The sequence below is a fragment of the Melospiza melodia genome, chromosome Z, assembly GCF_035770615.1.
Source record: "Melospiza melodia melodia isolate bMelMel2 chromosome Z, bMelMel2.pri, whole genome shotgun sequence".
Lineage (NCBI taxonomy): Eukaryota > Metazoa > Chordata > Aves > Passeriformes > Passerellidae > Melospiza > Melospiza melodia.
Window position 1 is genome coordinate 10,092,666 of NC_086226.1, and position 23,914 is coordinate 10,116,579.

General features: G+C 43.2%; 1 protein-coding gene across 3 annotated transcripts in view; it reads right to left on the reverse strand.

Annotated features, from left to right (window-relative positions):
• The window catches only part of PDZD2 (PDZ domain containing 2), a 201,584-nt gene that overhangs the window by 121,582 nt on the left and 56,088 nt on the right, over positions 1-23,914 (reverse strand). For all 3 annotated transcript variants that reach the window (XM_063180983.1, XM_063180981.1, XM_063180979.1), the window contains exon 3: positions 15,273-16,095. In XM_063180983.1, coding sequence (XP_063037053.1) covers positions 15,273-15,751 — 479 coding nt within the window. In that variant the 5' untranslated portion in view covers positions 15,752-16,095. The remainder of the gene's footprint in view (positions 1-15,272; positions 16,096-23,914) is intronic.

Sequence of the window (23,914 nt, forward strand, 5' to 3'; positions counted from 1 at the left end):
GGAGTGCACTAACTCCCAAGCACATCTCAAGGTGAGTAACACAAGTTCTGCCCTGTGTGTTTTCAGAGCAGACCAGGGAACAGTGTGTCTTACTCCCTTGCAAACACCCAGTAGTATGCTTAGGCTCTACTTGCACTGCCAGCACCCCAGCTAGCAGGACTTGTGTAGCATGTAGGGCCACACAAGCTCTCAGTTCAGGAATTAACTTTCCCAAGTTCCCAATCCATTGCCCAGATGTGCTTGCTCACTAGGATTTCCCATTAAGCAACACTTTTCCCTTCTCTTTAACTACAAAAATAATGTAGGTTATAACAGAGGCTGTCCCTTCCAGCAATCTGTGCTCCACCCTGGAGTTATTTTATATTACCCACCCCAGTGTCCTAGACCAGGGCTGCAGAGATTGTGGCTTTCATTTTATGCTAGAATAGCCTCCATTAATGTAATATGCTGTGATCCTTATGATATTCCAAGTGGAAGCCCAGATCTTGTCTGCTTTTTAAACATTGCAAACCATCCTGCATTTCATCTGTGCATACTTTCCAGCACATATCAGAATATGCCATCCACTCACGACTTATTAATGTTTCAAAGAGTCTTCCTTAAAACACACATAAAATTTAGGGGAGATCTTGTTCCAGGAGTCTTCTGCCCATTCTGTGCAGTTAGAGAGAGTAGCTTTATTTCACAGACTGGATTTAATATACAGAAACATACTGCATCTGTTTCCAAATATTTTCTTTCTAAAACCGTTACGAAAACTGGTGCCAAAATGTGCTCATTCCTCTTTAAGGAGGAAACCTAATTTGGGTTTCTTGATCCAGATCATCTTAACACCCAGGCTCAATTTTGCTTGCAAAAGCAATCTACAGGCTCCAACTAATACAAATTTAATCTGCAAGGCTTCCTGCTTGGGCTGAATGGGTCCAGCATTTCTTTGTTACAAGATCCACATCACGTATCAGCAGCATCTGGTACTGATTGCAAATCTCAGACACTGTGCCTATGGGCTCCATGGGCAGGATCCTTCTTGAATTTCTGATCCCTTTTGGATTTTTTCCTAGGCTATATCTTAATCTTTTTGGATTGAAGATTTATGACTTATCCTTAGCTTTTTTTTTTTTTGAGGTGTGATGTTTTCTTATGGACCAATCTGTGGTAGCTGACCATATTTCAGAATGCATCCTGCAGGTTCAATTCTCCTTTTACATGGTCATAAACCAAGAGTCACCTCTCAAGTTAATCAATCTGCCTTGCCATAATGCTTACACATATGAAAATCAGGAACTGCTCCTCTATCTCCTACACTTGGGATTCACCTCCTTCCCCCTGAATGAATATGTAACCATTTTACAAGGGATGAAAAATAGTTTGCCTTTTGATTGTACTAAGAAAGAAGGGGTATTTCAAACAACAAATGCTCTTCTTTGGCTTCAGGTTTTCATTTGGTAAGGTTCCAAGCCTTCCTCCTAAGTCAGAAGCAGATTTTGCCATCAATTGAAAGAGAAGAAAAATAAAAATCAAGCTTTAGTAATGATACGGGAACATTTTGATCAATTGCACAATCTAAAGGTTAAAAGTTCCAAATGCAGGCAACCTGGGGAAAAATAGGAGCAATGCTAAGTTTAAAACTTATATATTCAAACTATTTCTCCAGGACACAATTTCCAGGCTACTTTGATGAATGCTGCTGAAAGAGTGTGCAGCAAAACGTGATAAAAAGGGAAACTCTCAGCCCAACCTCACGTTCACTTTTTTGTCCCATTCCATGCACCAAGTTAGTCCTCAGAGAAGGAGCCTGAGGAATCCCAGAAACCCCATGGACTACATAGAAACTTCCTCCCTGTGTCTGCACCTGAAACTCCCACATCACTCCTGCACATACCCCATGGGCTCCTTGACTGGCAAACTGGGGACCACAAAGCAATGGGGACATGTGAAGTGACCATGAAGGAGAGGGTAAAGTTTGGGAGCTGGGGTTGCAGAATGGCCCCTGCATTACCAGGCTGCTCCCAGTATGTGTCTGCCATGCAATGAATTAACATGGTTATATTTAATCCTGTTATTCTCTTTCTCACATGCTTACCTTTTGGTACTGGTTCCTCCTCAGCTTCCCAATTAGCCTGTTCATACTTGCAAGGAAGTCCTCACAAAATAAGAGTGGTGTTAAACAGGAAACTATTAAATCACATTTTCCCCAATAAAGCTATAGAGTGGCCCCTTTTTCCTTAATAAAACCCCATCCAAAGTCTTCGGTCCTTTGAGACTTTTTCACTGTTTCAGCTCTAAAAGATAACGCTGTAAAGTATAATATGCAAAGTTTTATAAACTGGAGCAAGCACTCCAACCAGATAACTGGCAGCTCCAGCAGGATTGGCTTCAGACCTTCTCAGTTCACAGAAAATCTCAAATACTGTATAAGGAAATCAGACTTCAGCTGTGTGTTGGCTAGATCACCGCGACAAAAACAAGGCTGAGGAGATTTTTTGGTTTTGTTTTTGGATTTTTTTCCCCACATAGCAAGCAGTAGGCATAGGAAAGAACAGGGTTTTGGCTTCAAGGCCTTGGAAAAACAGAATTCAGTTTTTCCATTCTGTCATTACTCGAGGAAACTCGACATGTAAATAAATCTCTCTCTTGTACACAGACACCTCTTGGAGATAGTTGGGAAGACTGGATAATAGCTAAATTCATAACTTGACAGGTATCTCCTAAGCTAGAGCTTTTTGGTATTGCTCAAATGTACTTCTGCAGAAACAGGTATTTCAAAGAATTTTAGCCCTTGTGAAGGTGCTCTGACTTTATAACCCTGCACCAGACAAGCAAGAACCTGGAAAGAAACTCTCTGCCATAAAACCCAGCATTTAATAAAGTGCCCCGAGAGCTCAAGCCCCTGCAGAAAGTGAGCTGCTGTCATCACCTCCCTGTCACCAAGGCCATGACTTGTTCACAGCATGGGGAAAAAGCTTGACCAGGACCCAACACTTCTTAAGTCCACACATGCTATCCATTAGGCTGTGAGACCCTGACAGGAGGTAGATACATAGCTCTAAGTCATATACAGTTTATGAAAGCATAACTTACAAGTCAATGATTTAAAATAGAAGCACATGGAAGAGAAATGGAAGGTGAAGATTGAACCAGCATGGCCCTACTGTAGACAGCAGCATGAGCTACAAGCAAATAGCAAATGCCACTAAAATGTGAAGAAATCAAAACTTCACATGGAATTTAAACTAGTTCTTTACACTGGGTTCATGCTGGATTCTTACACCAGCTTATGACTCCATATACAGCACGGTATATGATATTTTTAATCTAGAGGAGATCTCCTCTTGTCTTCGCAAAGTCACGCATGATTCCCCCTGATGTAGGACATGGACAGCGCATCCCAGATGTGCTGCTCTGCATGTTGAAGATTATATTAAAAGGGAGACTATTACTTTTCATATTCTTTAATACTATTATTGATACTATCATTAAATGAGAGAATATCCCTGAGGCCGGGAAAACCTCAGGGAGTGTGGGAACTAACACCTGGACTCAGGATTGGTTTCCTTGGTTATTAGAGCTGGCTGAATGGTTTTAACAGATAATGATATCTAATTTAATTACATATCAGACAAAACATTTCTGATTATTATTCATCCAGCCAGGATTAATGAATTTCTAAGTCCTCCTTCCATCCTAAATTTTTTCTACCTTCTTGTCGTTTACCTCTTTTGTTTTGAACCTCATCTGAAATCTACCTTTGAAGAGAGATGTTTACTTCTCTAACTTGCATGATTTTTTTCTTAGTGAGGACACTGCCTAAATTCATTTCCACAGCTTACAATTTGCTTCCCAGGTCATCAGAGAAAACATTTAAGCCACAAAATCATTCTTATAAGGCACTGATATTCCACCTTTCTCATCCACCATATAATATAGAGTCCTTTTAAAGGCACAGCCCTGTAGTAAACCCTTGTTGATTTAGAATTCCATACACCAGCTATTAACTCCTAATCCATGTGGCATCTGTACACCTTTTTTAACTATTATTTCTTTCTCCACAGCATAACTGGTGAACTATTGAAATCCGATGTATTTTAACCACATAGCTCACCGTGATAAAACTGGATTACTAAATAATTTTCTGCTCTGCTGTATACACCACTTACTTTCCAAATGCAGGCCACAACAGAATACCAGATCGAGGATTAGACTATTTAGTGTATAGCTGGGACAGATATGCAGAGGCAGGAGGAAATTTGGAAGGCAAATTGGAGTGGGAAGGCATTCCAGCAAAGCCCATGGTGTTAGGGAATTGTCAGAGAGGTTGAGCACAGCAGCAAGAGAGCTGCACTGCAGAGCACTCACCACAAGGAAGGCAGAGGGGGCGAGGGGAAGACGAAGCTGTGAGCCTTGGTGGTGTGACAGCAGCCATGCAGGTGTGGCATTCCCTGGGCTGCCCATGAACAGGGATCCCAGCCCAAAGTGAACAACCTCCCCACACACCCACAGCCCCTAACATAGCTCCCTTCAGCCAGGCAAGGAATAATCCCCCTGTGATTAAGCATTAAGCTGCCAGCTAATTTAGAGAGAGTGAGATCTAAACACAAGCCCTAAATGAAGGTGCTGATGAATATAAGGTTCAAACACGAAGCTTCTCGTGCAGCAGGAGAAAAGAAACTAAGAATATTTACTTTCCTCTAAGGTCTCTAAAAATTTTTTCCAGGAACTTAACATTTGCAAACTGCTTATCATACTTCTGTTAAGGCAGAGTTTAGGAAAAAGTCCTGCCTGGCCAGCAGCAATAATTTAAAAGCAATTTTCACCTATTTAAGCTTTTAAAACTTACCAAAGACCTCAGATTTTTCTTAGAATTGCTATTACTCAGAAGTAGAAGGCAAATCTTACTTTGGTACCTAATGCCTGCAGGCTTTGAAGCTAATGCAAATACTGCTTTTTTATTCACAGGCCATTGTTTTCAAAATGAAGCACTTTGGGGAATAAGTGTTTTACTTCAATTAATTGTGGTTCCTGTTTGGGGAAAAACAAACTAACTGGTTTATTCATTTAGAGAACCTGACAACTGCAGATTGCCTGCTACTACTTTGGAAAAAATATTTTATCAAGAATGTTAACACACAAATTCAGTAAATGTATGGGATTTGCAAGACAATCCTGTAAAGCTATTATGGTGAATCTCCAAAGGACTAGTGGCCATCAGGACAGGAAAGGAGACAACACTGTAAAAAGATTTCCCAAAGGCCATTTTCATGTTGCAATTTCCAGAGCAAATTTTCCTTTTCCTAATGTCAGTGTGGGAGAACGAAGGAAGATAATGATACAAGTGACAGAAAATAAATTTATGCCCATGGAAATATCTTTCAAATCCTACACCCGAGCTTTATGGAAAACAGCCTTTATCTACAGTTACCATTTTTATACTACAGCGACTAAAAATGTCCCTTAAATTAAATTACTAAGGTCCAGAGTGACCACCTTTGAGTCATACTAATTTTAGCAGCTGTTTATGCGGACAAATAATTTGGAAATTGTGCTGTTACCAGCATCCATCAAACAAGCAATACAGTTAGTAAACCCAGGAATATACACATAAATTTTTATGGAAATAAATAACACAATACCTTTCTGTTTCCTAGGTCTTATGAACCACTTAGACTTGGTATTTAGATTTGTCCTCTGCTCTGAAGTTCCAGCTACAGACATAAACTACAACAACTGATAACTTCATTCTTAGACAACTGGATTATAATCTTTTTTACAACTGTCATATAAGGGGCAATTCCTAGAAGTCCTTGAAGCTGCACAGGTATAGAAGAGAGTCAAATCTTCATCAGCAGTTCCTTCTTCACATTCCAGAATAGCCAAATCTACCCAAAATGCACAACATATTTATTGCTTCTTAAAGGGATTAGCTACTGCACTCTACAAGCCTGAGAATCAGATTACATTACGTATATACACATCTTAAAAGCATGTAAAGAAACAATTTTCACTGCTGTCTTGCAAATTCCTAGATAAGACAGACTAAAATTCCCGGTTGACAGAACCAAGAAATTGCTTAAAATATTTATATGACATTGCCCTCTAGAGGAAACCGAGGAAAATCTGTTTTAGTAGAACTCTTCCAGAGATGAAAACACGAAATGTCATTTTCAGCAGAACAATTAGTGTTTGTTAGAAACGATTTTCACTGAGAACATCACACACTGGTTTGGCTCCATTTGTCATCCACAAGTTTTCAAGAGAGAATTCCCCAACCTCTAGCCTAGGGCTCCGTATTCAGAGAGATGGTACCACAGAATTTACTGACTACCACATGTCTGATTTTTTCTCTTTGCTACTAGAATAAAAATAGCCCAGTCTACGAAAAATTGGCAAGCACTTAGTAATTATTTATGATGGCAAAAAGAGACACTGGTCAAACTGCAGAAGGATGGGCAGGAAGACTTCCCTGACTTTTGTTTCATCAAATTGTTACCCTGCTAGCGTGAACCTATTCCAATGGTCAAATAATGGCATAGGAAACATAGGTCAAAGTTATTACTACATTAATCAAGTATTTATTTTGCAAGTTGTTTGTTTGTTTGTTTTGTTTGTTTTTTTGTGTTTTTTAAGATCATCTAGTCATCTATGCTACTAACTATGGAGAAGGGTTAAAACCAGACCTTGACAGGTTTTTAAACAATAGAAATGAGTCTTAGGCATCAGCTGTAACAGTAACCTCTTTCAGTCATGTTTCAACAATACTGTTTTATTTTGAAAAAGCCTGAATCCATTTTCCATTTACCTCTAGTTTCTCACATTTTTGTTAGAGAGGCTTCAGTTGGATGGGATTCTTGAGTCTTGGATGCTCTAGGGTGAATTTTGCTGCTAATAGTCACCATTTGCCTTACTCTTGTCTGTTTTGGAAGGTACAAGTATTCTTGAACTGCCCCAAATCTTGTCACAGTGCCTGCCAACTTATCTTTTTCCTGTTACTGGTCTGTTAAACATGTTTTCCTTCCGAGGCTCACATGATCTTGCTGAACAACATACACTTTACCCAGAGAAAGAAGCAAGAACAGTGAGCAGTACTGCAGAGTCAGCAGTTGATACATATGCCCTTTGCCTCTTAGCCCACATTTGATAAAAAGGAGACAGAAAAATAAGTTTCAAGGAGCATGTGATACTGCTTGGAGCTGGAGGCAAGTGTCACATGAGCTAAAAAAAGCAATGAGCTTTCCATGTTTAAAAAAATCCCATCCCAAAAGCCATCCACTGCAACAGCTGTCTCTGTGGCTATATACCTGTCTCTTTGCTGATCTCACCTCTGTTTATTATACTTATCCTCTCACTTATGTCCATAGATGGCAGGTTCATGTTGACAAACCATCTCTCTGAGGCTGATGTTGAGCCTCTGACCGTGGAACTGTCTCTGAAAGATGTTCACCATTTTTCAACCCTCCCTGCTCCTGTCCTTTCCAGTCCAGGCCAGATTTCCAGTGACAGGGGATAAGTGGGTTTTAAGCTGCCATCGCTGTTAATGCTTTTAGCTCTGGAGGGTCACAGTTCAGTTCTAGTCCATCTTTCAGGACAGCAACAGTCACACCCAGAGGTTGCCAAGCAGGTATGATCATGTCCTGCTTTGCAGAGCAGCTGCAAAAGACATCTAAGAATGAGAATGCTGCTCACTTAGACCATGCTGTAAGAAAAACTATTTGAATGAGGACTGGAGAGGCTGTGCCTTTGCAGGGCTCATGGCACATCAGTCAGTACAGGTGGAAAAGAACAACCTCACAGGATTCTCACTGCCACTCAGTAGCCTGGCTCCAGTCACCTCCTACTTTTGCAGCAGCTCAGAGCTTCTGTCTCAAGAAAACCAATCTTCAGCCCACAGCCTGCTTTGTGCAAAATTCTGGACTCCCAGAATATGAAGAGAAAGTCACATTTACAGTTTAGAAGATGCTGTGAATGACTGCACATGGCAAACTGGTGTGTTTGGGCATAAGCATTACAGAAAGAGTAGGAATAATGGGCACGGCATGTTCCCTGCTTGTGTCTTTGAACATCTGTATTTTTAATTATTGATGGCTAAAGCACTGTTCTGTGCTAGCAAACACACTGCTGGAGAGGCTGTGAAAATAACTGATGCTGTGGCTGAAGGCCTCACCTGTTACTTGGCTGAGCAGTGGAAAAAAGCAACTCGTATTTTGCACATTCCAGCAGTTTGCCAATTAGCTACGTTCTGCTGCGCCCTGACTGTACTTCCAGATGACCTGAGAGCATGAGATGCTTGCTGTGTGTCAGGCTGAAAAGCCCACTCAGGATGTAAAAGGGATCCTGCTGGCACTTTGGTATCAAGGTAAATGACAAGGCACAAGGCTGACTCACCAAAACAGGCTGTTCCCACAGAGGATGAGCAGGGAGGGAAGAGCAGAGAGGGCAAAGCTCCCTCCCAAACACTGGGCTTGTTCTCTTGTACTTACAGCGTGGTCAGAACAGCAAATTAAATGGAGAGGCACAGCCGTACATTGGGCAGCAAAGTACAGATTTCTAATCAGAACTTTCACCCCTCATTAAAACAAAAACAAAGCACAGAAAAAACCCTCTCTATAACCTCTGAAGTTTTTACACCTCCTAAGGCAACACCACCAACCACCGTCCAAGTCTTTTCAAGCCTGATGCAATGTTTCTGAAAAGCAAGCATGCAGAGGCAGGGCTGGGAGCAATTTTGGCAGATAACCTGAGGATGTTGTCTAGTTACACATGTATGCTCCTGGGGAATCACGATTTCTAGAGAGAGGCCAGCTCTGTTGTTCAGTGCCGACACTATGTAGGAGGCAGTGATGGGCATATCGATCCCGAAATTTTTGGACAAACATGCAAATACATAGAGGATGTGAGCTATTTAAATCAGTGGAAGTCTTTCCACCATTTTTAATGGGGTTTAGATAAAACTTGTCTGAGCAAGAAGCTAAGCAAGATTCAAATTTGAGGCAGATGAGGGGTTCAGAAAGTCTGTTAAGGAGGCAGTTGTGATAATGGGATGTTGCTAATGGCCACTCCTACAAGGGAATGAGTTGTGCCTCCACAGAATATCCTGGCCTGGGGAAATTGAGGGGGACGGCAGGAACTGGAGGGTGAGGAGGGGAAACCGAGTGAACACACACTCAGATTAATAAAGCAAAGAGGACAAACCAGCTAAATGATCTCTGCTGAGTCTGGGGATTAGTGACCTTCTATTTAAGACTTTGGCTCTTAAGAGAGGATTTGGAATAAAGCTCATTTCTTCAGAGCAATTTATTTCTCAACACGTGCAGCTAAGTCTGCTCATACCTTCCAGGAAACATAAAAGAAAGGAAGAAAAACATCTCTTTCTTAGTCTCTTAGTCCTGCTATATTTAAAGGGAGGGGAGAGGGAGGAATTTATATCCACTATCAAGCAGGGGATTTATATCCACTATCAGTGTAAAATACAGCAGCCATGCTTCAGAGGGGACTGCATGCTCCAGACTTCAGGAGCACAGTGAGACTTAGGCTGTGCCTTGCAAATGTTAGACACCCACAGGCTTTCTCTCATTTTGTGCAGGTTCAGCACACATTTACTGTATCCCAGCTCACAGCAGTTCAACAGGATGAGAAAAAACTCAGCCAAAATCCCTATGTGCTGCTTATTTTCCACCAGGCAGCTTGGAGGGCACATCAGCACAGGCTTCTCATCCTTGTCCATGATAACAAGGCCAAGGTTTCAACCTCTGTGCCCTGATCCATCACTTAACACTATGAAGATCGGTAATATGATATGAAAAAAGAAACTAATTCAATTCCACAACAGGTTGGGGGTATTTTTTAGGTCAGTTATGAGAACTCTATTCCCTGAGACTGCATTTGGAGGCTGCAGTCTCCAGGACCACTGTATTTATTTTTCGCTGTGTAGTCAGTGCTGTTAATATTTTAACAAGGAATTCACACAGAAATGTTTGCCCCTTGGCCAAGGGCAAAGGGACAGGATGAATTTCCATTATTTTTCCTATTAAAACAAAAATATTTTCTTGTGGACATAACCAAGAGAAGGCCCTACTAACACCAGGAAAAGCAGCTGCTTATACTGAGCAGCACTTTGTGTTGGCAGCACTTTTGCTTTAGGAAGGAGGTGAGGAAACACAGTAAAGCAGAGCAATCAATCCATGCAACCTGATGTGCCTGGGAGGTGGGGGTGCTGTTAGATAAAGCTTTCTGTGATGACCAGTGGTGGTTTTCTTGGGGTGATTTTTCTGTTACAAAAAGGATGTATAAAGGAGATTGCACTGCCGGGAAGATAAATCCCCAAAAATTCCAATGAAACACAATCCCATCACAGGCAGAGAGACCTGAACTACCCCCTTCCACCATAACACAGGCATTCATACACCCCAACATCCAACCCAGCTAAGGAATGGATTTGTTACCCAAAACGTGTCCTGGAGGGCTGCAGCTGATGTGCTGAGGGGGTTCCCACAGTATCCCATCCCCACACATCAGCAGGGGCACATGGATGCATTTTGAACACACTGACAAGTAACAGAGTGCAACAAAATCTTGCAGATGCTCCAGAGACAACTGCAGCTGCCAGGACAGGGACCAAGTAGTCATGGCAAGGACAGCCAGCCTCCTGGGGCAGTGACAGCACCTCGACACAGCATGGCAGGAAGCAGTGCCCCATGGAAAATGCAAAACTGGAGCACTTGAATATCAAAGAGGGACCACATTTGGAGGGGAAGGATGTTTCTCCCAGCAAGAAAATATTTCTATTGCAGGAGCAAAGCAGTTTATTTTTTAAAAATAATCCCATTCAAACTTCTGAGGAAAGGGGATCTCAACAAAAAAGTGCCTTGAAAAGCATTTGTCTTCAGACAAAACAGTTTTCAAATCACACTCAGATTTTTGAGCAGCTCTTCTCAGACACAGAAAATATTTCACTGCTCCCAGCCCCACAGCACATGCACTGCTCTGCAGGTACAGGTCTGCTCCTTGTCTGCAGGGCTCAGAGCACAGGAACAAAGAAGACTGCCCTCATGAAGACCCCTGTTCAGGGCAGAATCTTTCTCTAATTGCAGCCAAGAACTGCAGGATTTGTTTCCAGCACCAGCAAGAACCCTTGTTTTGACAAAGAACATCAAGATTTCACCCAGCATAGCCCAGGACTTTTAATGACCGCCACAGCAGGCAGCACAGAGTGCTACGCACATTTTGAGACCTGCAATTTTGTTGGACATTTTGAATTGTCCTCTGTAATCAGCTGCCAGCACTTACAGAGAGGCAGGACTGCGCTTAGAATGTTCATACATCACACACCTACTAGTGGCACTGACGTGTGAGGAGGATCAGGACTTTATCTTCATAGTTCCAGCTATCCTGGAGGCATGAACATAGGATGTGCAGCAGCACCAAGCATTCGGGAAAGACCCTGGCTCTACTGAAAACCCTCAGCTTCAGGTAAAGTAAAAGATTTGCCTTCAGTAGTGGCACTTGAAGCTCCCTCCCCACTGCAGACCTGATTCCTGAAGGTATTTCTCAGCACCTCCGAAAATAAACTGAATTCCCTGAAATTTGGCATGCCATATCTACTCTGAGGAGGAGCCTTAGCAACTCCCCCTGGACACTGACTGAAGAGGAGAGACTAAGAAAGCACTGTGCAAAGGTATGGCTGTCAAAATATTTCTGTCTTCGTTTTTTTGGAAGTAATTCCAGTTTGTGGGTTAAAAAGAAGCCAGCCACTTCTCTGACTGTATTCCCACATACTGCAATGTTTGGTAATTTTTGGCAATGAGAAAGATGATATCTTGAAGGAGTGGTTGGGTTTTCTCAGTGACAAAATTATAGTAATAACAACTCATGTTTCTACCACACTGTCAACACTGGTAATGTATCTTACTCTGCTTTTTACAAGCATGCATTTGAAAATCTATTTAACACTGATTTTAAAGATTAAATGTATATGGTAGCTGTGTCCAAGCGCTGCAGCTATGCTTGATGAAATTCATAATCAAATATTTCAAACTGAATTATATTCATGGAAAAATAATTTTTTTTGCAGTGCTCCAAGGACTTGCTCAATGAAGCTCCATTCAGTTATGTTCAAGAAATGAAGGATTCATCTGTCATCTGTAGAAACACTAACAGCCTTCGTTCAATAAGTGAGTAATAGCCCAAAATGAGTAGACTAGATCCAAAATACATAGGAAGTTGTTGTCTGGGGGAACATAACCCACATATTTTGGAGATACAGTTGTATAGACAGAAGATAAATAAATAGGCAGAGTTTTGACTAACCTTTGTTCAGTATTCCAATACAGCTCATTTCCCTGCAATTGTGTTTGATAGACACACAATTTGCTAACTCTAAAGAGAGCAATAATTTTCCCTCAAACACTAACATCACCAAAAATGACACCACCTACATTATTCCTCTCTAATGTAATAATACCCTGTTAAGCAAAGAGCTTTGATGATTTTATTACTGCATAATGTTTCTCTAAATGAAAAGAAAAAATAATAAAAGAAACAAGTTCAGCAATAATCAACCCGTCTCTGCTGTTTACATGGAAATCAGGTGGAATTTAAATAAATAACTTTTCTTTAGAGAAGTCATATTCAGCTTTCCTAGCAAGGAGAGACAGATGAGTGGTACTCACAGCTGGCTCCTCCAGGAAGTGTTGTCCTGCTCTTACTGTGCCTGACCCCATCATCACTCTGAGATGGGAGGATGTGTAGGCACACCAGGCAGGTGCCAAAACAGCCCTGTCTGTCCAGGGCTGTCCAATCTGTTCCAGCTCCCACCATCTGCCCCTGCATCCTCTAGAGGCTGACCACATCCACAGGACAGCCAGCAGAAGGGACTGTGTGCCCTCACCTCTTCTCTCTTGTTTTCTGGCGTATTAGTTTATCCCCTTGGAAAGGGGAGGGTTTGGATGGCAGGCTGGAGCTAGAGCTGAGGTTACATGAAGCCCAGGGTCTGTGAGAACACTTCTGCAAACCGTGCTGCAGAGGTGGGAAATGGCAGAGCTGTGAGACCCCCATGCCAAATCCTCCACTGTTAAGGGAATAAATCAGAAGATTCCCCACAGTATCAGCACAAAAAACTCCTTCATCAGGCAAGATGGGGCTGCCCTGGCACGCTTGGCAAGCGTGGAATAAACAACAAGAAGTGATTTTGCTTGCCCAGTCCAACTTGGTGCTGGAGGAGCTCAGGCAGTATTGTACTTTCACTGACCATGTGCAGGCTCCACAAAGTAAATCACACCACAAGTCAGAGCCCCTTGTATCCACCTGGAAGTGCTTCTCACTCAGCCAGGGAATAATTTGGCAGTCAGAAACTGAGTCAGAACTACTATTTAGCGCACTGTCCTGCCCCAACACCACCTTGAAAAAACAAGGGGAAAAGGGCTCTGCTACTTCTACCATAGCAGCAGGAATATGGAATTCCCTAGGAAAGTTTCCATTTGGAAGCAGTCTTTCCAGAAGGCAAACTGATGTTGTCTTTCAGCCTCTTGTAAAGCTAGACAGAATTATGTCCCTTCTGAGCACCCCAGGGGGGAAAGCTCCTGAAAGACTCTCAAAGCATCCTGAAGCATTCCAGACGCACAGTGTGGGAACATGGGGCAGGAGCTGCCAGCCAGCTCCCTGATAGGAAAAAAGCCAGCTCTCCAAACTGGGAGCACCCTCAAGGTCTCAAACTGTCATCCATCACTATCACCCTTGTCAAATAGCAGAAAACAGCAAGTTAGGCAAGGATGCTTTGGATGCTGAAAATAAAGCAGGAAATGTCCTAAATTTTGGCCTAAATTGGATGTTGAATATTCTAAAACAGGATTTTAAGAACAACAGTAGCTCCACACTACCAAAACCCTGCCTTTGTAATGGCCAAAAAAAGTAAGGAAAATGGAGCACTTGGTTCCCATTAGCTGCAGTCACAGGTTGCTGGTTTAATAACAGAGCTTTCCAAAAGGTACAAACCCTAAATTAAGCCTTCAGAGACAGGCCAAAAAGGACAGATATCCAAATATTTCCAACTTCGTTGGCTATTGTCTCTCATTTTGCATTATTAATAAGATAACATTATTGCTGCCCACTGCAAGCAATTCCCTTGTATTTGGAAACAGTGACATCTAACAAAGGGGAAACAGCAAACTAACTGCCTTTTGCCATAAACCCTCTCAAATTTGGAGGTGCCACTGATTGATACTGCCACAGTACCAATATGTACACACTTTTTGAATCACAAGCTAGGAATTACAGAGGGTTGTTGTCATACCTGTAAAACCGTAGAAGGTTGAGCTGACCAGCACCCACAGATTGAGGAGTCACTGCTTTTATTCTGCCACGTGTCAGAATTGGGAGTGATGGTTAGCCCAAACTCCTGACACATTCAAGTGAAGTGATCCTGCCTGCTGGGTTTCCCCAAGTGTCCACCCCCAAAATAAATTCCCTTTTGGCAAGAGGGGGAGGATTTCATTCCCTCAGGTACATTGTAACCTCAGGTATGAATGAACGTTTACATCCTCATCTACACCAGAGAAAGGGTTTTGCCTTTGCAAAGGGCAATGTGAGAAAGTCTACCAGCCCACAAAGAGCAAAACTGGGACAATAACTGATTTTACAGCACAGAATAGCTGAATTAAAAAAAAAAAAAAAAAAAAACGCCACAAGAATAATCTGTAGCATTGCAAGAATCCTAATTTTTGATTTGAACTCTTAAAGACTTCCAGTTTTCTGGGTCAGGAGACATTAGAAGAGAGCCAATGCATTAGAATCAAAGGGAATTTATTAAAATGAAGTTGTTCCAAACTGGAAAACACAAAAATGTCTTGCTTTGAGAAAGTCTCAGACAACATTTAGCTGTCAAAAACGCTTCCCTCAACTGAAATAATTCAACAAAAAATATGAGCACCTGTAAAAATATCTTCCAGTGCTGCTGCATCTGTGTTCATTTTTGCTTAAGAAAACAGTTTTATACAAACCCAGGAGGGCTCCTGCTTTAGTGCAGCCCCTCTGGTGATTATGGCTTACAATCTTTTGACCCAGTGACCCCAAAAAATTTTCCAGAATTGTGAGTAGCACATGTAGGCTAATTATCAATTTGATTTTGTTAGTTATTTTCTGCAAAATTTTAAGAACGAACCCAGGGCTCTCTCAGGGGCTGGAAAGCAAAGGTCAAAATCTCTTCTCCTGGACTTCTGTCAGTACCAACTGTGCCCTGCACCATGTGGCACCAGAGGCAGCTGCTGCTGCTCTGTCACCCTTACCTTGCTCCAGTGACATCCACACCGACCATCAGCTGCCCGTTCAGAGAAAGGATCTCGTCTTTCAGGCGCACTCTCCCGCACTTCCCGGCCGGGCTGTTCTTCTTCAAGTCTGTCACCCAGATGCACCCAACGTCGAGCACAGGCCCCTTATGCGCCTTCCTCTTCTTTCCTCCCCGACGCTTCTCCCCATAGTCCCCCAGAGCAGGGATATTCCCAAAGCTCAAGCCCAGGACTTCATTTTTCCGCATCTCTTGGGCCAGGTACATGGTGCAGATCTCCGTATCCAAAGTCCCACAGCTCCCTGGCTGCAGGTTGCTCTCGTCCACGGAGAAGTTGAGCTGGATGTACTCGCTCAGCTTCTGGACGGCCGAGCGGCAGAGCTGTTGCTCGGCTCCCTCGGCCCCCTCCCGCCGGCTGTTCTGCAGCCACTGGCACAGGAGGGAGAGGAAGACCCCCGCGTTGTCCTGTGTGATGGGCATCGCTGTCCCTCCCTGGGCATCCCCTCACGACCTCAGCCCCGGCCCCACTCGGCTCCCTTGTCGCCCGCCGCGGCGCCCCGCAGCCCCTGGGGACATGCCGGAGTGGGGCTGCAGGCCCAAAGCAAGCCCCATCTAGTCTCACGGAGATTTCTGGGGGGTTCCAGCTGACCAAAAACACAGTCAAGGAAGGATGTGTGGTGTCCAGGCGCTGCACCGGCCCTTTGAACAGGCTGGTGGGCCAAGTTTGCGAGCGTCTCTGGCTGTCCAGGCCTGCCTGCCGCCGGTGTCCGCGCTCCGTCGGGAACAAAGCGTCCTTCCCGCCACGATCACCACGGCGTCTCGTCCTGCAAGGATAAAGCAGCGTGGTTAGAAGTGTCCGAGCCGCTGAAGGCGCCCCGCAGCCCCGGCCCGGCGGCCCAGGGCCGGCTCGCACGGCCTGGCCGCTCTCCTCCTGCGATTTACCACTTGAGGGCACCAGCTGCTCTCCGCAGCAAGGGAATAAAAGGTCACCATTAGCTCCTGACCTTGGCGCTGAAATGCGGGCTGCAGAGCCCAGGGGATGCTCTTGCCGCAGCTCCGGGGCTCTGACCGGAGCGGGGGAGACGCTCCTGCCAAGGGCCGCTGGAGGGGCACCGGCCTCACCAGCGACTGAAGCTGACAGCGCTGCCGTCCATGCCAGTGATTTTGGGCTGGGAAAGGCTTAAACCGGTCTCTTCCCAGCCTTAGCTCCCCACCAAGCTGCTGAGGGATGGGCAGCAGCAAACGCGAACGGTGAAGACGCCAATGGGGTCCCTGCCTTCGTGGCAGCAGTGGCTCACAGCCACCTTGTGGGTAAACCATCTAAAGAAGTGACTGTCCGGTTTCCTGGGAAAAGAGTAGGGCAAGTGAATTCCCCAGTTTCCTGCAGTTTGGAGAGGGAGGCAGACAGACAGCCAGGAGTCAGTGGGAGCCGGGGGTTAGCAGGCAACAGAGCAGACAGGGTTTTTTGCCAGGATCATTAGGATCTATGAAACAAGAAAAACCCCTGACATGACTGAAGTCTGGTTGACCAGATTCTTCCAGGGCTTTATTTTCTAAAGCAGTGGATGATGCTCAGTGCGCTGTGCACCAGGAAAACTGAAGAAAGCAGCAGCTTCAAGCTAGCAGCCAGTAGGTCTGTTCTTGCAGATGTGCATGAAAGGCTTGTGTTGGGTAGAAAAGCTGTAGGAAGAGCTTATAAGCCCAAAAGAATGAGGGTAGAGGAAGGCTCTTGCAAAATGCTGCTGCCCAGAAGCTGTATCCAAAGTTCTGCCACCTCCTTGGCTGTGGGGCAATACTTAGATGGACAGGAGTGACCCCAAGAAAGCTCAGGCAGGGACAACAGCAGCTCAGTTCCACGTCATGCTTGTACAGGAGGACACCAGCATCTTCACCAAGAGGCTGGAGTTACACCAATGGCTCAACAGGGATAGACATCAGCCTGGGAAAGGAGGAACTGGCCCCCTGCTTAGTGAGAGGGACTTCTGAGTTAGGCTCAGGGCAGGCAAAACAGGGAAGAAAAGGGGAAGAATAAAGAGAGAAACTGCTCAGGCACATGTCTAAAACAAGAGGTTTTAAACACAGACTGATCAGGAGACAAGGTTAAATCCTCTGAACATTTTAGATACCTAATGCAACACTGGTGAATATGTGGAGGTTTTACCACAGAACTTAAGTCTTGTTTAAGATGTCATATTTAAGACAAAAGCAATGATTTAATTGACATAACTGGAACTTACTGTAGTAAGACCTAGATCTGTAATATTGATCTAAAAATGCATAGCTTATATGTGGACCAACAAAGAAAAAGTAGAGGCAGAATGTCTTGGCATACTGAGGATGATGTGTATATTTGCTCTGAGGTCCAGAACGCAGGAGGAGTAAGAACTGCTAAATTATCTGGTTAATAATAAAGGCAGAAAGCACAAAACAAACACAGGAGAAGGCACAACAAACCCTAAACCAAGAACCTGATAACAGCTGACTCAATGGTAATGGGAAAGTAGAAACATAAGATTCTACTAGGAATGGAAAATAGTAAGAAATAGAAAGTCCTGGTGCCTTCAGAGCAACATTCTCACATAATGGACGGGGTCAAGGAATTAGCAGGGAAGTGCCTCCAAAGAGAGATGTGTTGGGGGTAAGAAGGTGAAAATAAACTCATGTAAGAATGCCTGTAAAACCAAGGGATTTGGAACAGCAAAACAGAAATTCCTGGTTTCAGTACATTAAAAAAAAACCTGCTAGGAGAGAATTCATGGAGAAGAGTTGAAAGGAAAAAGAAATCAAGGTGAGCTGTAGTTTCTCGAAGAAACAATATTTTGTGCTTAAAAGGCACAAGCACAATAGCATCTCAATGAAGAAGGATCAGAAGACTTGGCAGCATCACGAGCTTTTTATTTTCCTCAAAGACAAGAAGAAAGAACACTAAAAGGTTACTGAGCCCAAGTTTAAAAAAATAGTGTGAACACATAGGCAAAAATAATAGAAACATCAGGCTAAAAAAATGAAATGAAACTTGCAGAAGATTAAAAAAAAAGTTACCCTTTATATGCATATTAATACCAAGAAGGCAATCCTTAAAAATGTTGCTCAGAGAGAAAGTTATTGAAAAATGACACCAAAAGAGGCAACACTGGTTTGAGTTTTCTTTAGTCCTTGTTAAAATTACCAACTATGCACAGGGGATTAGTACACAGTGTGACACAATATCAGTACAGAGGCATACTATCCTCTCCTCTGCCTGTAACAGAGTAGGACATTAGTTCAATTCAGGTATTTCCAGTCCAGCAGAGTGGGAAAAAACACCATTTAAATTTCCTACAAAACCAGCTAAAACCATCTCAGATGGCTGGTCACTTGTGAATACTCAAACAGTAAGGGGGTTGGTCACTTGTGAGAACTCAAACACGTAAAGGGCCAGAATTAAGGACAACAGCAAATGCAGTGGCTGTCTTCAAGGGTCAAAAGAGAAGCAGCAGAAAAATGTGACATCAGTCAATCTAGCCTCAATCATCCTTAAAGCTCCAAATCAAACAGAGAAATAGTTTGCATGTATGTGGAAGAGAACAAAAATATAAGCAGCAGCAAACATAGGAGGCAAGAATAAAATCATGTGAAATCAAATTAATTTCTTTTCATAATGGAGACGTTGTTGAATATCATTTATCTGGTCTTTATTATAGCTTTTGTCACTGTCTCAACTTTCTCATAAATATACTAGGGAAATATGGTTAAATGAGACTTCTACAAATCCATACCCAGGGAGTAGTTATTAATGACATTCTGTGAAACAGAAGGACACTGAAAGTGGAGCTCTGCTGGATCTATATAAGTGTGGGTCTGCTCAGCACATTCATTAGTGACCTGGACAATGAAAGCGAGTACACATATTAAATCTGCAGATTACACGAAGCTGGGTGTGTCTGCAGACACACTGGAGAACAGGATTAGCATCTAAAATATCTTGGCAGAAATCAGAAAAACATAATCTAAAAATTAGGGTAAACTTCATCAAGGACAAATGCAGAGTACTACAAAAGGAATACCTCACTTAGAAAGGATTGGCTATGTGGCAAATCTTTGTCAAGAGATGCAGCATTTTCACAGAATCACAGAATGGACTGGGTTAGGAAGGAATGTGGTCCCAAGCCCCCCATGCCATGGGTAGGCACACCTTCCACCACAGAGCCCCACCCACCTTGGCTTTGAACATTTTCCAGGGTTTATAGGGAATCATTCTTGTCAATTTCCTGCTGTTGGAGGAAGAAAGGGGTCATTGTCCCAGGCTGAGTCAATGGGGACAAAGGTAACATGGCATATTAAGTATTTCTGTAGCCTCACACAGGGATGGGAAGGTCTCAGCAGCAAAACTGCCCCGTTGGAACAGAGTTCTGACATGATTTGCCAGTCTTGGAAGTGTGAATTACTAGGAAATACTGAAAAAAATTAGGGTCTGCTAAAAAGCAAAAAAGTATTGCAGGTAGGGTGTGAAAGCACAAGTTAAAGGTCCTCATGTACTTCACAATGCCCCACGGTAACCATGAGGAGAAAAGCAGTCTGCTCCTCTTGTCCATGATGGAGTAATGTATGTGAATCATGTCCAGGTAGATTTAGGGTAGTGGTTAGGTAACACTCAGAAGGATGAAGAAAATCAAGACCCTGGGGAGCACCATCTCAGGTGCTGAAGTCTCCAACACTCATGGTCTCTGCAGAAGGTCAGAGATCTGCCATGAACAATGATTGGAGCCAATATCTCTTGGATTGTGGGAGACATTAGATCTCTTCATTTCAACCCCTCTTTTACTTCCTTCAACATCATTTTCTGTCCTAGTGAAAGTCCAGGAAGAGGTCATTTAATGGATATCATCCCATGAGTTATGACAATGACACCCTTGTGACAATGACACCCTTTGCCAAAGGTACAGCTCTCACTGACCATACAGGGTTGAAAACCATTCAAGCTCTAGAGAAGATTGGACCAGATCATTCTTTGAGGCCCCTTTTGCCTAAAAACTTAAGAGGCTTTGTTCTCAGCTGTTTATCAGTTTTGACACTGGGTAGACATGTTACGGACTGTTTTTTGCCAACTATCCCCAGATCAAAAGCACAGCCAGGGTCCCTGGAGATCTTGGGGCTCCTTGAAAGCAGCTCAGAGTTGTAGGTCAAGTCTCCAAATCTCCTCTCTGCATTGGCAAAGGGCACTGATGTTGACTTCAGCTTCAATCCTGCAGTCTGGGGTGTTCAAAGGCATCTGCATTCCACGCAAAACTCATCCATCATTCATTCAGCAGCACTGCTGGAGGGCTCTCCCCCTCCATGCACACACATCCCTCCAGAGATAGAGGAGAACAGGCCCCTCCATGCCGCCGGAGGCAGGCAGCCTTCAAAACCCCATTCCTTCTCCCCAAAGGAAAAGCTGCGGGCATCGATACGCTGCGGGTTGCCTGTCTATGCCCCTGAGCTCATGGCAGAGCCACGGCAGACACTTAAATTAATCATGTAGATAATTATACAGTACTTTCAAGGGATTTGATATTCTCAAACAAAACCTTCTGGCTTTGGAAAAATTACTCCAGACAAGCATAAATAGGAAATACTCCTTCCAGATGTAACAGACAACACAGCACTGAGCTGAAAGCCTCTGTGCTGGTGAGAAGAGCGGCTCAGGTGTCCATTGCCATAGAAGCAAAAAATAGAAAGGTGGTAAGCTGTTCGTCAAGGGAAAAAATAGACCTGCCTGATAAAAATGGAAACCTCAATGCTAAGAAGAAATTTATTTTTACTCTTGACTTCCACAAAATAGACTCAAGACCCATGTGAGAAAATTTCATGGAGTCACCACCACCTTGCTTACTTGCTGTAGGTGACAGATCTGCCAGACCACCCCACCTGCCTTGCATCGAGTACAGACCTATATACAAAATACTCTAATTTTATGCCCACACTGGAATTCTCTGGAATAAAACAAGGCAGAACTAGGAACAGGCAGCCCCCTGGGCCCAAAGTCCCCTGTCTTGTGAAAAGGAGTCCCTGTTCCTGGGGACAACTTTCCACCAAAGAGATTCTGTCCTGGTTGCTCTGAATCCCTCTGAGGGCTACTGATTAACACTCTCTGGTAATTAAATCTCCCACCTTACCTACATCTCAGTAGTGTGGTCTGTTGAGATTTTTCATTAGCAGTTTCAAGGATAAAATGAACTAAGATTTTGCAGAGAGGATATTTGCAAGCACAGAACATCTCAGCTGGGAAAGAACTGGGGTGGGAAATGTCAATTAATATACTGAGTATGATATGGAAACAATATTAATCCTGTTCAAATAGAAGGATTGATGCCATTCAAATGATGGTGCAGAGACAGTAAGACCACTCAGTTTGAGGAGGACCCACAAAGGGGATCAGCCTTTCATGGGATTCAATCTTTAAAAGACTCTCACCATGCTAAGTACTGGTTTTAGGGCTCAGGCTTACACTCCACTGCTATGGCAGCCCATGGACTGAAGCCAGAGCCAACCCACAGCACAAGACAGGTGCTCTTCTTTGCAAGAAGAAAAGCTTTTGGGCCAGATGTTCTCAAAGGATCAAAAAGATGCTGCAAAAACCTTGATAGAAGCATGGTCCCCTCTCACACAGCAGTGCCAACAGCCAAGTCCCACACCTTTCCATCCAACCACAAAACAACCAGCCACTTTGCATGGCTGCAGCCTGGGTGCATGCCTCTTCCCAAGGGTGTGCCACACCAGCACCTGGTGAGCAGAGCTGCCTGGTCCCCTTCCTTGTGCCACCAGCCACAAAGATCCTCCTGAGCATCATCATCAAATCCCGACCCCAGCTATCACAGCAACTTTTTCACACTCTAATCAATAAAACTCATTGAATTTCAAATAGAAGTAAAGAACACTTACATCTCTGATATTTTGCTGGAAAGCTGCCCCAACACTTTGCATAGTTGGAAATGGCCTGTATTTTGGCTTAAATGTATTCATAATCAGTTTATACCCACAGACATGCAGCTTCTACAGCCCTCTGCTCTTCTTAGTGTTTATCAGCTCTTCTCACCTTCTTCCCTGGAGTATTTACAGCCAGAAAAATCAGCTCTTACCTGCCCTTGTTTCACCCCGCACGTCCACGTAAGATGTGCTCTCAAAGGCTGAAATACCACCCACGTAAATAAACTGGCTATCTCCTTCTCCATTCCTCAGTGAAAGTTTTTAGTTATGGCTCAGGAAGTAATACACTTTCTTCCTTCATTTCCAGCCTTTTTGTTCAAAATACTAAGCTAAACATACGTTATGTAGGTGAAGAGAGGCTCCTTCTTTGAGGCTTTCTTAAGGCAGCACAAAAGCTGTCTTAAATGACTGCTTATGGAAAAATAAAAATATTTTGTTTAAATACGTTGAGGCTGGAACTGTCAAAAAGCATATGTGGATATTCAGTGCATAAACAATAAGCTTTTTTCTTTTCTGACAAATTGAGCTTTTTCTTCCTATGTTGTCCTCGAAGGAATGATGTAAAGAGCTCCTATAATCACTGTCTCATAGGGGGAAACAGAAATGTAGAGGGTCATTAAAATGTCCCATTACTGATTTTTGAAAGGTGATTTGTGCAAATGGCTAAGACCCAATACTCCAGGATAACCCCTTTGGCATTTCCAGCCTGACCAAAACTTCCAGAAAAACATACATTCAGTTATTCCAAAAATTGTTTTCATCCCCTGAGTGAGATGACTTTATAATTGCGTTAAAGGTTATGTTTGACATATACCGTAAATCTTTTTATATATATAGATGAAGGCATTGTACTTGTTTTCCTAAAGTCATCTGGGCACTTCAGCACCAGAGAAATAAATCCACTACCAGCAAAAGACATTAATGTACTAATTTCTATTCAAGTGTAGCTTCTACTTATTAGTTAGAAACTAATAGGGGGGAAAAAAGCATCAATAGGAAGAAAACCACTTTGGAACTGAATCAGGGTTTTCACTAAAAGACACACTGTTATTTAAAGATAGTTTTTCTGTCATGGTCTGAGGTCTGAAATCCTTCAGGACAGCAGCAAATCAGTTCTATTCTGGATTACCCAGTGGTACAAATCAGATCCAGGCACACAGTTATGTTTCTGCTGAATTAGCCAGAGTGCACATTTACAGGTCAGCTTTATGCTAGCCATAGGAAGACTTCTGATATTTGACCTGGCAATAAAAATTTAAATCTTACTGTGGGAGGCTTTGAGAGATTTTGAACAAATTTGAATTGACAGGAAGTTTTATAGCAGTCAGCATTTTATATTTCATGGCCTCAATGCTTTTAGTACAGCTGTAGGAGCCCTAAAGCTGGATTTTCTGTACAGTCAAACCACAGCCTCAGGTTTGACCTCCCCACAAGTAAACAACAGGAATACAGGAATATTAAAACCAGGATTTTTGTTCTTTAACATCAGCTGAATCCTCATCTGAGATTGTCGCCATGGGCTCAATTTCTGGCCAAAGGAGAAGAACAGGCCCTCTAAGGAGAAAATAGTTATCTGGTCTCTTGTAGGTCTTTATTTTCAGACTAGATGCTTGACATCTTTCAAGTGCACTTTCTGCTCCATTGCCTAAAAAATGTGTGGCCAAGTAAAATAGAGGTATCTGAATATGATCAGAT